Raw genomic sequence first — 13,225 nt, 5'->3', positions numbered from 1 at the left:
TGGGGAGACCGCCCCCAGGGTGGAGGCCACCAGTCCAGGGGTGGGAGCACTACAGGGGGTGGGAGTAGGAGGCGGTTGGTGTGACTGGCCTGGGACAGATCCCTAGGCTTCTTGACACCTGGAATTCACCAGGGACATTCTGTCCTCCCAGGGAACTTCATAGATCTCGAAGGAGCACAGCTGTTTCTGTGAAAGGGAAGAGAGAGGGCCAATCAGTGTGGGTTACAGTTAAAGGGGAAGACGCCCAGGCATGAGATGTCAGAGCCTGGGTGAGGAAGACGGAGGTGAGACACTGGGCCCACACCCACCCCTGCTGAGTCCCAGAGTATCGAACTAGAATGAATAGTGACTGTTCCATTGCCCCTCCCAAGGCTCCAAGTCACCAGGTGGCATTGGGCCCTCACCCCAGCCTGCAGGGTTTCTGTCCCAGCACAGCCCTTTGAGGAGCAGCCCGTGCAAGGCCTCCGGAGCCCCAAGGGTGCAGGGCAGGGGGTGGCGACTCACTTCCCCCAGCTCCTTCCACCTCCAGCATCCAGGCCAGCACTAAGAGGGGCCAGAGGGAAGAGCCCAGGGCAGGGCAACTCCCCCCTCAAAGAGCTGAGGCCGGGACAAGGGTGACAAGGGGAGTGCGGCTCTCCCCTGAGTGGAGACTTCACAAGAACCAGCAGGTCCTTGGAGAGGCTGGTGTTGGGTGAGCGGGGCAGGTCCAGGGCTATGCAGCTAACAGGCCTCTAGGTCCCACTAATCTGCTTAGTGTGGCTGTGGCTGCGGGCAAGTGCCTGAGGCTGGGATTAGACAGAGCCCCTTCTCCCTGCCCAGCACCCAGCCCAGCAGCTGCTTATTCCTGTTTGACAGGCAACACCCCAAAGAAGGCAGAGTTGACCTCTCAGTAACCATTAACCATTCCCAGGCTAAAGCCTTCCTAGCAAATCAAATACCTCACCCCCCTCCCTCACCACCCCATCTGCACACACATAGGCAACTGTGTAAACTCACTTGGACCCCTCATCCTCATGGATCTATGTACAAACCCCCATACTGCTCCCACGCATCCACACAGGGTCACACATCTCCCTTACACCTCCCCACACACACTGGCACATGTGTGTACACATGTGCACCTTTCCACATGCACACCTGCATGCACACATCCCCCACAAGTACATGAACATGTACACATTCATGCATACATGGCTCCCCACATGCCCACCTGCACACACACACACCCTCCAAATATGGGTAGGGCAGAGGCTGACACATACGCACTCCTTTTGCAGTGCATGACTGGCCCGGGACCCGCATCAGGAACGTACCTTCTGCAGTTCTGGCTGTTCATGGAAGGCACAGGTGTCCAAGTTGGGCTGGGACTTGGTACATGTGGTTCGGCCCAACTCTACATCGAGGAAGTAATTCATTCCGGCCACGACCTACACACATGAGAAAACAGGACGCACGGACAGCGCTCCCCATCAGTTTCATGCACACACAGCACTTCACTGTGGCTGAGTCACTGGACTTGCCTGGGGCTTCGTGAGCTGCCCATATGTCACCACAAGGCACACAAGTCCCCTCTTCCTGTCAGCCGGCAGTGTGCTGGGCCTCATGCCTGCTCTTAAACATTGTTTTCTCTGTGCTGGGTAAAAGGATTCATTGAATTGTGCTACCTGGGGCTCAGGGGCAAAGGAACACTGAATCTTTTCTAGGAAGGCTGTCATCTGATGACAACATTTCAGCTAACTTCAGAAAATCTCATTCCCTCCATTTAACCTAGATTTATTCCTTCATTTAAGAGTAGGAAATGAGGTGCTTCACACACAGAGATGCTTTGGGTCAATGGGGCCTCCCGGATGCCACCATTTTAGGTGTGAGATTCGAGCTACTTTTCTAAAGTCAGCAGCACACCTGCATGTCTTACAATTGCAGACTAGAATTGAACCCTTTCCCTGCACGGGGTCTCTCTCAGACACAACGTGGCAGAGCTGTGGAGAAACCTGGGATGAGGCACTCTGAGACCAGGGTGCTAGACATTGCCCCTTGGAACCAGGAGGAACTGCTGAGATCCCTCAAGTATCAGTTTATCCATATATAAAATAGGCTTCCGGGCCGGATGGTCTGCAGTACCCTGTGCTTCACTCCAAGTTATTGTCATGCTTGAAAGGGAGGTGCAGGACAGCGGGGACCACTGCACCAGGAAGTGCACCTTGTGTGCAGGGTGAGGGCCCCAGCTGACAGCTGCAGGAGGAGAAATGAGGCTGGTCTGGATTCCTTTGAATTTCTAAGAGGAGATGGAGGAGCTCCAAAGCCTGTGTCACTATTTGCTGCTCTGCCATGGGATGCACGTCAAGCTGGGCCCAGTAGCCCTTCGAAGCTCCCTCCTGACCTGACCCCATCCAATGCTCTGCTGGGTGACTGGTGTCCTCATCTGGCTGAGGTCTAACTCTGCATCAGCTCGTAGAGGCAGGCTCAGGCATGCTCCACCCCAGCAGGGACTCAGCTGCCCTGGGCTGTAGGGGGTGGCCAGCCAAACCGAGGGTGAAGGCTGCTAGCCCTAAGGGGCTGTGCCCAGGGGCGTGACTTGGGGAGGGAAGCAGGGCTCTGCAGAACAGGGAGCCAGGTTCCCATGTGGCCCCTGCCGACAGGACTCAGGGAAAAGGATAAGTCTCATGGCCTGGGTCTCATCCTGAGCAGCATCAAGCCCACCCAGAGTCAGCACAGTCTCCACCCACACCTGCTGGACCCTGGGAAATGGCACGGTCGTGGCACAGACACAGCGGCTCCTGCAGGTTAAAGGAGGCTGAGGGGACAGACAGTGGCTGCAGGGCATGGCCGGGGAGCGTCCTAGGGCATGAAGGCCATCAGGGGAGAGTCAGGGAAAGCTGAAAGAGTCTGAGCATTAGATCATGAATGTGTCAATGTTGATTTGCTGGGAATGCTCTTGGGAGTTGCACGACAAACCAGGCTGGAACTCAGGACCTCTCGGGCGGTGGCAGCACCCACCTGCTCTCTGGCTCGCAGCACCCGCAGTGGGCGTCTGTAGTACTCATCTTCGGTGGCCTTGTTGTACTCGCTGATGGCGAAGTGAAGGGCACGCTGTACCCACTCATCATTGAGGTCTGCGTCATAGATGCCACCTGGGATCACCCTATCCTCCTCCTCGGGGCTCCAGGCCTGGGCCCTAGCCAGGGCGGCCAGCAGGAGCAGCAGGGTACACAGGGGCTGGGCCATGGGCTCCTCAGAGGCAGAGCACAGAGCTGGAGCTGCAGGAGAGGTGACAGCCTGAGGTGGGGAGCCCAGACCAGCAGGCAGCTATGCATTTATCCTGCTTTGGCAGCCCAGCCCCACCCCCTCCATGCCACGCCCCTGACTCCTCCTCCTCTCTCTGCCCATCCCCTCTTTCTCCATCTCTCTTTTCACTCCCCCACCACCACAAGCTCCCACCCTGCCTAAGTTCCCCGTGCCCCTCCCAGGCCTCCTCTTCCATATCTCCCTCCTCCCCACTCCTGTCCTCACTATAGCCTCCCCGAGCCATGCCTCTCTTCCCTGGTGCTCCCAAGCTTGAGTCGCCCGGGTCTCCACAGAGGTGACACTGCTCCTTTGACACTGCTCTGTGAAAGCAATGTGACCTCCTGTTTACTCAGAAAAGGGGAAAATACAGGGTTTGACCTTTGGGGTCTTCAGATATTGGGGGCATCCAGGAGCCCTTGGTCACAGTTTCTGAATCTCTGGAGCAGGGAGGTTATTTCAGAAGGTTCCAGAAGACCCTGTCCACACCCTACTATGGAGAATTTCTTTGCCAAATGTAAGGGAATTAACCTGTTTGGAAAAGGTCACTGGGTTCTCTTTTCATAACTCATTATTCAGTAAACCAACCTGTCACCAGTTACTCCCTGTGCCAGGAGGTCTAGGGCTTGAAGACGGAACCTGGATGATGAGCCATAGAGGTGACGCTGCAGAGCTGCTGCCCAACAGAGATGTGACATGAACCCAGGAACAACTGAAAATTTCTCGTAGATGCATTTTAAAAGATAAGAATAAATGGGTGAAAGTAATGTTTAAAATATTTACTTAACCTAATATAGCCACAAGATTATTTCAGCTAATGGGAACAATTATTAATGAGATAGTTTATGTGGTTTTTTTTTGTTTTGTTTTGTAAATCTTTGAAATTCCCTGTGTATTTTTTACACTTAGCCCAGGAGTCACTTTGGACTGGCCCCGTTTCAAGTGTCTGGTGGCACATGTGGCTGGTGGCTATGGAACTGCACAGTCCATTCCTACACAGTATGTGTAGGGGATGGTAGGTTATGATCAACAATTAGGATCAGGGAGTTATACTCACTTTGTTGAAAGTGAAATATTACAGGGGCTAGAGAGAGACCAGTGGACCCTCGTCAGGGAGGTCTCTACGAGACTGGAGAGGTTGAGAAGCCCCAGGCAGTGTGGAACAGCCAGTGCAAAGGCCCTGAGGTGGGGTTGGGCATGCCTGCTCCAGGGAAAGGAAGCTCCTGGAGGGGGTGTGAGCAGGGAAGGGAACGACCTGGAGTCTCATGGTAACTGTCGGTGGGGCCGGGTGGAAGGTACACAGAGACCCCTGGCAAGCAGTGGGGGTGTTAGGAGAGGGAGCAGCAGGCGCAGGGTGAATGTGGGAGTCCACGGGCCTCTCTTGCTTCTCTCCTAGGGAGCCATGCTTCAGGCTCCTTTCCTCTGCGCACTGCTTGGAAGACTCACCTGATATTTTAAAAATTGCCTTGAAGGAGGTAGAATTTACATACAATAAAATGCCTAATAGTATGTGCTCCACATGGAGGATTTCATAAATGCATACACCTGTGTTACCACTTTGTCCAGACATGTGAGATCTGCCTTGCCCCAGACATCCCCTTTGCTCAGTGTGGCTTTCCAGTGGCCCCCGAGTTACTTCATTGCCAGGATTGTGAGTTCTCCTTCTCCCCAGACTGAGAGGACCTGATCAGTTGGGTGCCCTGTGGGGTGACAAAGTCCCCAGCTCGGGATGCTGCGGGCCTGGGCTGGAAAGTGACTCCAGGAGTGGGGAGGGTGGAAGGAGGCTCTGAACAGACAGCTGTTCCCTTTGTTCTCTCAACCCCACCCTCCACGCCTGAAGGTGACCCTGTGGCAAATGCCCTTATGGTGAGGTGGCAGCTTGGCCAGAAACACCAGGAAACCCTGGGCCTTTGCAGGGCACCCAGAGGACTCTCCTGGGAGTGGTCGAGGTGAGGGTTGGCCAGGATCAGCCCAGACCTGCTGTGATCCTGGGGCTCAACCATGGCTGGGGCTGGATCAGCAGGAACCCGACAGTGGGAACAGTATTACTCTTGGGTGCTCATGTTCAGTATTAGGACAGGGGACCTTGTTACCCAAGGCCCAGTGACCATCTCACCCCACTGTGAGTCCAGCATCAGAAAAGCCATGCAGCCCAGCAGATACAGCAGGTGGCCCAGGGATGGTGGTTACTGCTGGGTGAGGGAGGGAAGGTCTTCAAACAGGGCTGCACATATGCCTCCTAGTTAGACAGGACATGGGGAGAGATTCTCAGAGAGGGAAAGAGAGGGCAGCCCCTGACCAGGTGCTTGTGAGCAGAATGGTCATCTCCAAAGGGTAGGAGTTAGTTCTCCTCTGTGGCTCCCACTTTCCCGGGAGAGCTGGGAGTCCAGACTCAGGAAGACATGCTGTGCAGAGGGTAAGCTGAAGGTCAAGCAATCCTGTATTTTTTTTTTTTTAAATCAGTGGAAGAGAGATGCAGGTAACCCAAATAGCGAGAATGTGCTGGTGGGTGGAGTGTGAGGGAGGGAGGCCAGAGTGCTGACCTGTGCCCCATATGTGATGACACCACCAGTGGTCATCTGTCAGGATACTGGCCGGCACTGCCCGGAAGGTCAGCTGTCCTGATGCAGCAACCTCTCTAATCCCAGTAGGAAAGATACCAGTGTAGGTTGCTCTTTTTTTTTTTGTTGTGTTAAAATCTCATATTAAGCAAGGTTTTGACTAGTCATTTGCAGACCTGATTTCTGGAAATGTTGAGTAGAAATCACTGGGAGATAAATCTAAATGAGAACATTAATTTACTTACACTCAGATAACTCTCTAAAGAGCGATAGTCCAATTTTACAAGATGTGCAACAGGCAGAGAAGGACAAACATTGAAAATAAGTTCTTGCCCATTCACGGTGCAAGTTCTCAGAAGTTACTCTTGTCCAAATCCTTCTGTTAGGAGTAGGTACAAGTGCGATGTCCAGTAAGGAGTGATAGGAAGTGGCAGGTTAGGGTAGCTGGCCAGCTGCTCCAGATGTTTGATGACCGTAGGCAAATGTTGTGTCTGTCGTGCATCTGGAGAAAGAGGCTACTTTGTAAAGCATAGTGTCTGGGAGTTCAGACCAGCAGAGATGAGCAGACTTCAGCAACGATGCATCAACACGTTTGAAAATGATGGAGTAGCCAGGTGTGGTGGTGCACCTGTAATCCTAGCTAATTAGGAGGGTGAGTCAGGAAGATTCCTTGAGTCCAGGAGTTCCATTCCAGCCTGTGAAACAGTGAAACCCCCATCTCAAAACAATGACAGAACACTTTGTTCCCTGATTTCTATAGTCCACAGTTTTAAGGACACACTAGGAGGGGGCCAGATAGCAACCATGGACTGAGGAACAAGCCTGGGGCCTCCAGCTCCCATGTAACCTGGAGGAGTCCAGCTGCCCGGGGAGGGCATGTTTTCCTTCTGCCACGTGACGAAAGAGAAAGCTGTGTTCGCCTAGGCTGCGTGGGTGACTACTGATCCGATCATCTGAATAAGCAGGATGAGAAATTAGGTGAGTGGCAGAGGTTCTCTGTAATAAATGACCAGTAATAAGTGAACACTAAAAAATACTATAATAAACAAACGACCAAGCGCAGAAAGCATCACCTAAAGGTGCAAGTGGTGAGGACAAGCTGACCAAGAGTTAAAATTCTGCACATCTGGGTTTTGAGCAACTAACACTTTGGCCTATGGTAGGAGCTGAGACTGAGCAGCCACAGGATTTGGTGGCTTCTCAAATGGGAAGCCCAGGAGCCCCCTTTATGGAGTGCCTGGAATTCTCTGGGGTCAAGCTCGTCTCGTTCACACTCCATCGCTCCTTCTTTTCTCCCTCTCCTCAAACATGGCGGACACATGGATGTTCTAAACTGTGAGCCAATGTCGGTAACACATTTGGCTCTTCCACATCATTAGGAAGCTGTGATACTCATGGGGAAGCCAGCTGGTAGCTCCCGCAAGAAAAGGCGACAGGGCAGAGCCCAGTGCCTGAGGTCCTATTGTTTTGCACTCCATGGAGAGAAAGAGAATCCTTCCTCTCAGGCACCAGTAGGTGAACAGTATTCGTGGTTTTGGAATGCAAGTTAACATTTATTTTTCAAAAAGAGTATTTGTCAGTGCAGATTCAGTGACTGAAGAACTAGATAGGAAGGGAGGGGAGTAGAGGCGGCCTCCAGGATCTCGGGCGGCTGGCTGCTGAAGGCAGGGATCCGTCTGACTCCCTGGGCTGCAGCCTGCAGAGGCCTGGACACGAGGAAAACAGATGACTCTGAGGAGGTGAGTAATCTCCTTGACATCGCTGAGTGGTCAGACTTTCTTATCCTGTTTGGGTCACTGTTGGCACTTCCCTGTCACTGTTTGTGTAACCTTAAACATCAATTCCTTTAGCAAAGTGCAGTGACGGTGGAGAGTGGTTCCTGTTCCTGCTTGGAATCCTGCTAAACTCAATCACTGAGTGCTGGAGCTGGGGCCAGAGGCCATCAGGACAGCCCTGCCCCTCCTGTGACCCTGCCTGCCCTCTCCTACCTGTCACAGAGGAGCTGGATCCAGCGACAAGACTCACCTTGACCAAACCTTAGTTAGGCTCCTCTGAGCCTTCTTCTCCCCTAGTCCTCAACCCTAGTCCCCAGCCCCTACCTCCTGTTCTTGCGAGGGCTGCATTGCCCAGTTTTAGGAAAGAATCCTGCTAAGTCAGTTTAGAAAGAATCCCCCCACCCTTGGTATCTGATCACTCTCAACATCTGATCAAGTTCTTCATTCCTTAACTTTGATGTCTAAGGCTTTGTCCTGCCTTTAGCAACAATATTGTTAGGTCAGTTTATCCAGAAACTCCTACCTTTGTTGTTTCTGCTTAGTAATTCCCATCTATTAACCCCACCACCCTGATCCTTGGCTGTAAATCCCACTTCACCTTGTATTGAGAGTTGAGCTCATTCTCCATCTCATTGTGAGAGTCTTTACACCTATTGCAATAGTCTTGAATCATCTCTACCCAGCTCAGGCTTCAAGCAGTGAAGCTGCACATCCTCTTGCCCATAATGTCATCACTGGACTTCCTGCAGGCTCCAACAATTCAGCATGTCCAGTGTTACAATCATTTTGGCCCACACCCCTGCCTCCCATCATGTATCCCCAGTTTAGTTAATAGCCATGCTATTCTCCATGGTTCTGCCCAGAGATGTAGTTGTGACCACCAGCAAGTTATTAAATCTCCCAGTGCTTCAGTCTTGCCATTTTAAAAACAGGAATACCATGATTCCCAGTATCCATGAGTTATTATGACAATGGGCTGTGTAGTAAGGTGCTGCATGACCTCATTGGCCTATGGCATTGACCAGTTATTTTGCTCACATCTGCAGTCCAGCTGGGAGTCACTGACCTGGGATGGGATTGTCTGGACTGGCTCTGGTCCACGTCTGTCATCCTTCTCCAGGGACCAACGGCTGACATTTTTCATATTCTCATATGCCAAGAGCAGTGCACAAGAAGGCAAGCTGAATTGCACGAAAGTATTTCAAGCTTCTGGTTACTTCACACCTGCAACTCTCCCTTGGCTAAAGCAAGTCACACGGCCAGCTCAAAGGGAAGTGGTCGGGAAGTACACTCTGCCACGGAGGGTGGAGGACAGGGAGTGAGTATTTAGAAGAATAATCTAATATGCCCCAATAATGTACCGCACTGACTCATAGGGGTGTCAGGGAAATCTAATGAAATGCTTGTCAAGAGCTTGCTCCAGTGCCTGGCATATCTATATTTCTAGCTATCAATCTGCCAATTAATCTAACCTCCTAAGTAATCTGGCTATCTAGGTGTAAAAGGAAAATAAATCTCAGGACCCCTAAATCATTCAGCCAAAAGGAAAAGTCAAGCTGGGAACTGCATCGGGCATACGTGACTCTCATTCTATTCCCAAATAAGGTAGCTACAAAGATTTAAAAACTACATCCTCCCTCACAATTTGCCCACAAGCAAATTCCTTGTGGAGAAAGGACGGACAGAACTCAAAGTCATCCCTCTGCTCACATGAGATCGTGAGATAAATGCATTATCTGATTGCTTCCTTTGCCCTGTTGTTTCACTAAATATTGTAAATCACTTATTCAGTTAAAGGTTAATCAGAAACTCAAAAGAATGAAACCATTTGTCTTTTATCTACCTATGACCTGGATGCCCCCTCCCAACTTCCAGTTCTCCTGCCTTTCCAGACCGAACCAATGTATATCTAATATATGCTGATTGATGTCTCATGACTATCTAAAATGTATAAAACAAGCTGTAACCCGAACACCTTGGATGCATGTAATCAGGGCTTCCTGAGGCTGTGTCATGGGAGTGTCCTTAACCTTGGAAAAATAAACATTCTAAATTGATGGAGACCTGTCTCAGATACTCTTGGTTTACAAGTGGAATCTATCTATTTACCTATCAGATCTATTTAATCTATCCATCTATGTATCCATCCATCGTGTTTCCTGCTTATTTCTCATTGTTCACTAACCAATAAAAACTGAAGTCCTGTGACATTCTGTTACCTGTATTTCCAGTGTGTCCTCCACACTGCCACAGCTATGAGAACGCTCACGGCTGTCTTGTGACTGTCCAATCTTTGAGGAATCTTCACTGTACTCTATGCCTCCACTCCTGTGCTGTTCTACTCATTGCCACAAATCAGATTGTGATCCTTGGCTCACAGCCCTCCATGGCTTCCAAGTGTCCTTAAATTGAAGCTCAGAAGAGTACTTGGCATCTAAACTTCTCCCTACCTGTCCCTGCCCTCCCTGGTGCATCCTGCAGGCAGGTGAGCTCTGGCTTGGCCTTTGGGGTGAGAGTTTGGACTGTTCTGCCTCCGCAAATTTCTTTGCAATCCTGAGTGCACCTGGTCCCAGACCTATTTAAGATCTTTTGAAAGGCTGTTCCTCTGGGGGCAGCTTGATGGGTTTGATAGTTCTAGTGCTATGAAAAGAGGATGGAAACTGGTGAGAAGGCAGATGGAGAGCATGAAATGTAGGCTGTATTCGGAAAGATAGGGCTGCACTCCACATATCCCATGGCTGTTGCAGACACCAGCAGAAACCACAGTCTATGGAGGAGGAATTTCCCCCTTTCTGGACCCCACATGGGGTGGACTGTGGGCCTCTGCTCGGAGGGTTGTTCAGAGCATCCTGTACACACCAGTTACCTGTTGCTGCATCAGAAGCCACCCCGGATCTTCCTGGCTGAAAGCAACATGATGTGTGGATTCTCATGACTCTGGAGCTATCTGCGGCTCTTCCGCTGGTCTTGTTGGGTTCACTAAGGGGCTGCATTCAGGTGGGGTAGGCTGGAAATGTGCTCAGTTGCAACAGTGGGCATTTCTTTCCAGGCGGTCTTTCATCTTAAAAGAAGGTGCGAGGATACTTTTACATGAAGACTAGTTCTAAGATCATTCTAGGAGCCCCGCGCCCAGGTGTGACCTGGCCCCAGTCAGACTCCCACCTTCTTAAGTCTCACTGTCCAAAGCAGGTCACATGGCCAAACTCAGAGTCAGAGTGGGCGGGGCCTCACAGAGTTAGGGAGCTAGGCCTGGTGCATTGTGGGGCTTCTTGCGTCCACCTCCATTCCCTGCATGGAATCCAGGAGGCAGACATGGGTTGGAGCAGTCCAATTTCAGAAAATGTATTTTTAAAAGACTGTTGTTTGAGTAAAATTAGTCTTCCCCTAATATCTGGACAGAGATGAGGTATCCCAGAGGAAGGTACTGAAGCTAGGAGTCAGGAGCTGTGTTTAACTTGCCCCTTCTCATTCATCATGGGATCTGGTGAAACCACCCTTTCCAGGTTGCCTTGGAAAGTTCTAAATATGGGTGGCCATTCCAAAATGGCTGAATAGGAACAGCACCTGTCTGCAGCTCCCAGCGTGATCAACACAGAAGACAGGTGATTTTTGCATTTCCAACTAAGGTACCTGGTTCATCTCATTGGGACTGGTTGGACAGTGGGTGCAGTGCATGGAGGGCAAGCTGAAGCAGGGCAGGGCATAGCCTCACCTGGGAAACACAAGAGGTTGGGGGATTTCCCTTTCCTAGCCAAGGGAAGCTTTGACAGACTGTACTTGGAAAATTGGGACACTGTTACCCAAATACTGCACTTTTCCAATGGTCTTAGCAAATGGCACACCCAGAGATAATATCCCGTGCCTGGCTCAGTGGGTCCCGTGCCACGGAGCCTTGCTTACTGCTGGCATAGCAGTCCAAGATTGAACTGCAAGGCAGCAGCCTCGCTGGGGGAGGGGCATCCGCGAACAAATTTGCAAAAGTACAAAAGCGAACAAATTCAAAAAGGTAGCAGAAAGCAAGAAATAACTAAGATCAGAGCAGAACTGAAGAAGATAGAGACACAAAAAACCCTTCAAAAAATCAATGAATCTAGGAGCTGATTTTTTTGAAAAGATCAACAAAACTGTTAGACTGCTGGCAAGACTAATAAAGAAGAAAAGAGAGAAAATCAAATAGATGCAGTAAAAAATGGTAAAGGATTGTCACCACCGATCCCACAAAAATACAAACTACTACCAGAGAATACTACAAACACCTCTACGCAAATCAACTCTAAAATCTAGAAGAAATGAATAAATTCCTGGACACATACACCCTCCCAAGACTAAACCAGGAAGAAGTTGAATCCCTGAGTAGACCAATAACAGGCTCTGAAATTGAGGAAATAATTAATAGCCTAACAACCAAAAAAAGTCCAGGACAAGACAGATTCACAGCTGAATTCTACCAGAGGTACAAAGAGGAGCTGGTACCATTCCTTCTGAAACTATTCCAATGAATAGAAAAAAAGGGACTCCTCCCTCACTCATTTTATGAGTCCAGCATCATCCTGATACCAAAGCCTGGCAGAGACACAGCAAAAAAAGAGAATTTTAGACCAATATCCCTGACGAACATCGATGCAAAAATCCTCAATAAAATACTGGCAAGCCAAATCCAGCAGCACATCAAAAAACTTTTCCACCACGTTTAAGTTGGCTTCATCCCTGGGATGCAAGGCTGGTTCAATGTATGCAAATAAACATAATCCATCACATAGACAGAACAAAAGACAAAAACCACATAATTATCTCAATAGACGCAGAAAAGGCCTTCAACAAAATTCAATAGCCTTTCATGCTAAAAACTCTCAATAAATTCGGTATTGATGGAACATATCTCAAAATAATAAGAGCTATTTATGACAAACCCACAGCCAGTATCACACTGAATGGGCAAAAATTGGAAGCATTCCCTTTGAAAACTGGCACAAGACAAGGATGCCTTCTCTCTCCACTCCTATTCAACATAGTGTTGGAAGTTCTGGCCAGGGCAATCAGGCAAGAGAAAGAAATAAAGGGTATTCAATTAGGAAATGAGGAAGTCAAATTGCCCTGTTTGCAGATGACATGATGGTATATTTAGAAAACCCCATCATCTCAGCCCAAAATCTCCTTAAGCTGATAAGCAACTTCAGCAAAGTCTCAGGATACAAAGTCAATGTGCAAAAATCACAAGCATTCCCATACACCAATAACAGACAAACAGAGAGCCAAATCATGAGTGACTGCCCATTCACAATTGCTGCAAAAAGAATAAAATACCTAGGAATCCAACTTACAAGGGATTTGAAGGACCTCTTCAGGGAGAACTACAAACCACTGCTCAGTGAAATAAAAGAGGACACAAACAAATGAAAGAACATTCCACGCTCGTGGGTAGGAAGAATCAATATCGTGAAAATGGCCATAGTGCCCAAGGCAATTTATAGATTCAATGCCATCCCCATCAAGCTACCAATGACTTTCTTCACAGAATTGGAAAAAACTACTTTAAAGTTTATATGGAACCAAAAAACGGCCCGCATTGCCAAGACAATCCTAAGCCAAAAGAACAAAGCTGGAGGC

General features: G+C 49.6%; 1 protein-coding gene across 1 annotated transcript in view; it reads right to left on the bottom strand.

The window, feature by feature from the left end:
* The window catches only part of LOC101021528 (cystatin-S), a 21,479-nt gene continuing 8,254 nt past the window's right edge, over nt 1-13,225 (bottom strand). Inside the window, exons 2-6 of the mRNA XM_003905164.5 lie at nt 10,485-10,679; nt 3,871-8,799; nt 2,998-3,257; nt 1,314-1,427; nt 1-186 (exon numbers count right to left, since the gene is read on the bottom strand). Of these exons, the coding sequence (XP_003905213.1) occupies nt 103-186; nt 1,314-1,427; nt 2,998-3,225 (426 nt within the window). The 5' untranslated portion in view covers nt 3,226-3,257; nt 3,871-8,799; nt 10,485-10,679 and the 3' untranslated portion in view covers nt 1-102. The remainder of the gene's footprint in view (nt 187-1,313; nt 1,428-2,997; nt 3,258-3,870; nt 8,800-10,484; nt 10,680-13,225) is intronic.

Source organism: Papio anubis, chromosome 16 (assembly GCF_008728515.1).
Source record: "Papio anubis isolate 15944 chromosome 16, Panubis1.0, whole genome shotgun sequence".
NCBI lineage: Eukaryota > Metazoa > Chordata > Mammalia > Primates > Cercopithecidae > Papio > Papio anubis.
The sequence above is the reverse complement of the archived record's forward strand: the minus strand, read 5'-3'. Positions and strand labels throughout refer to the sequence as shown.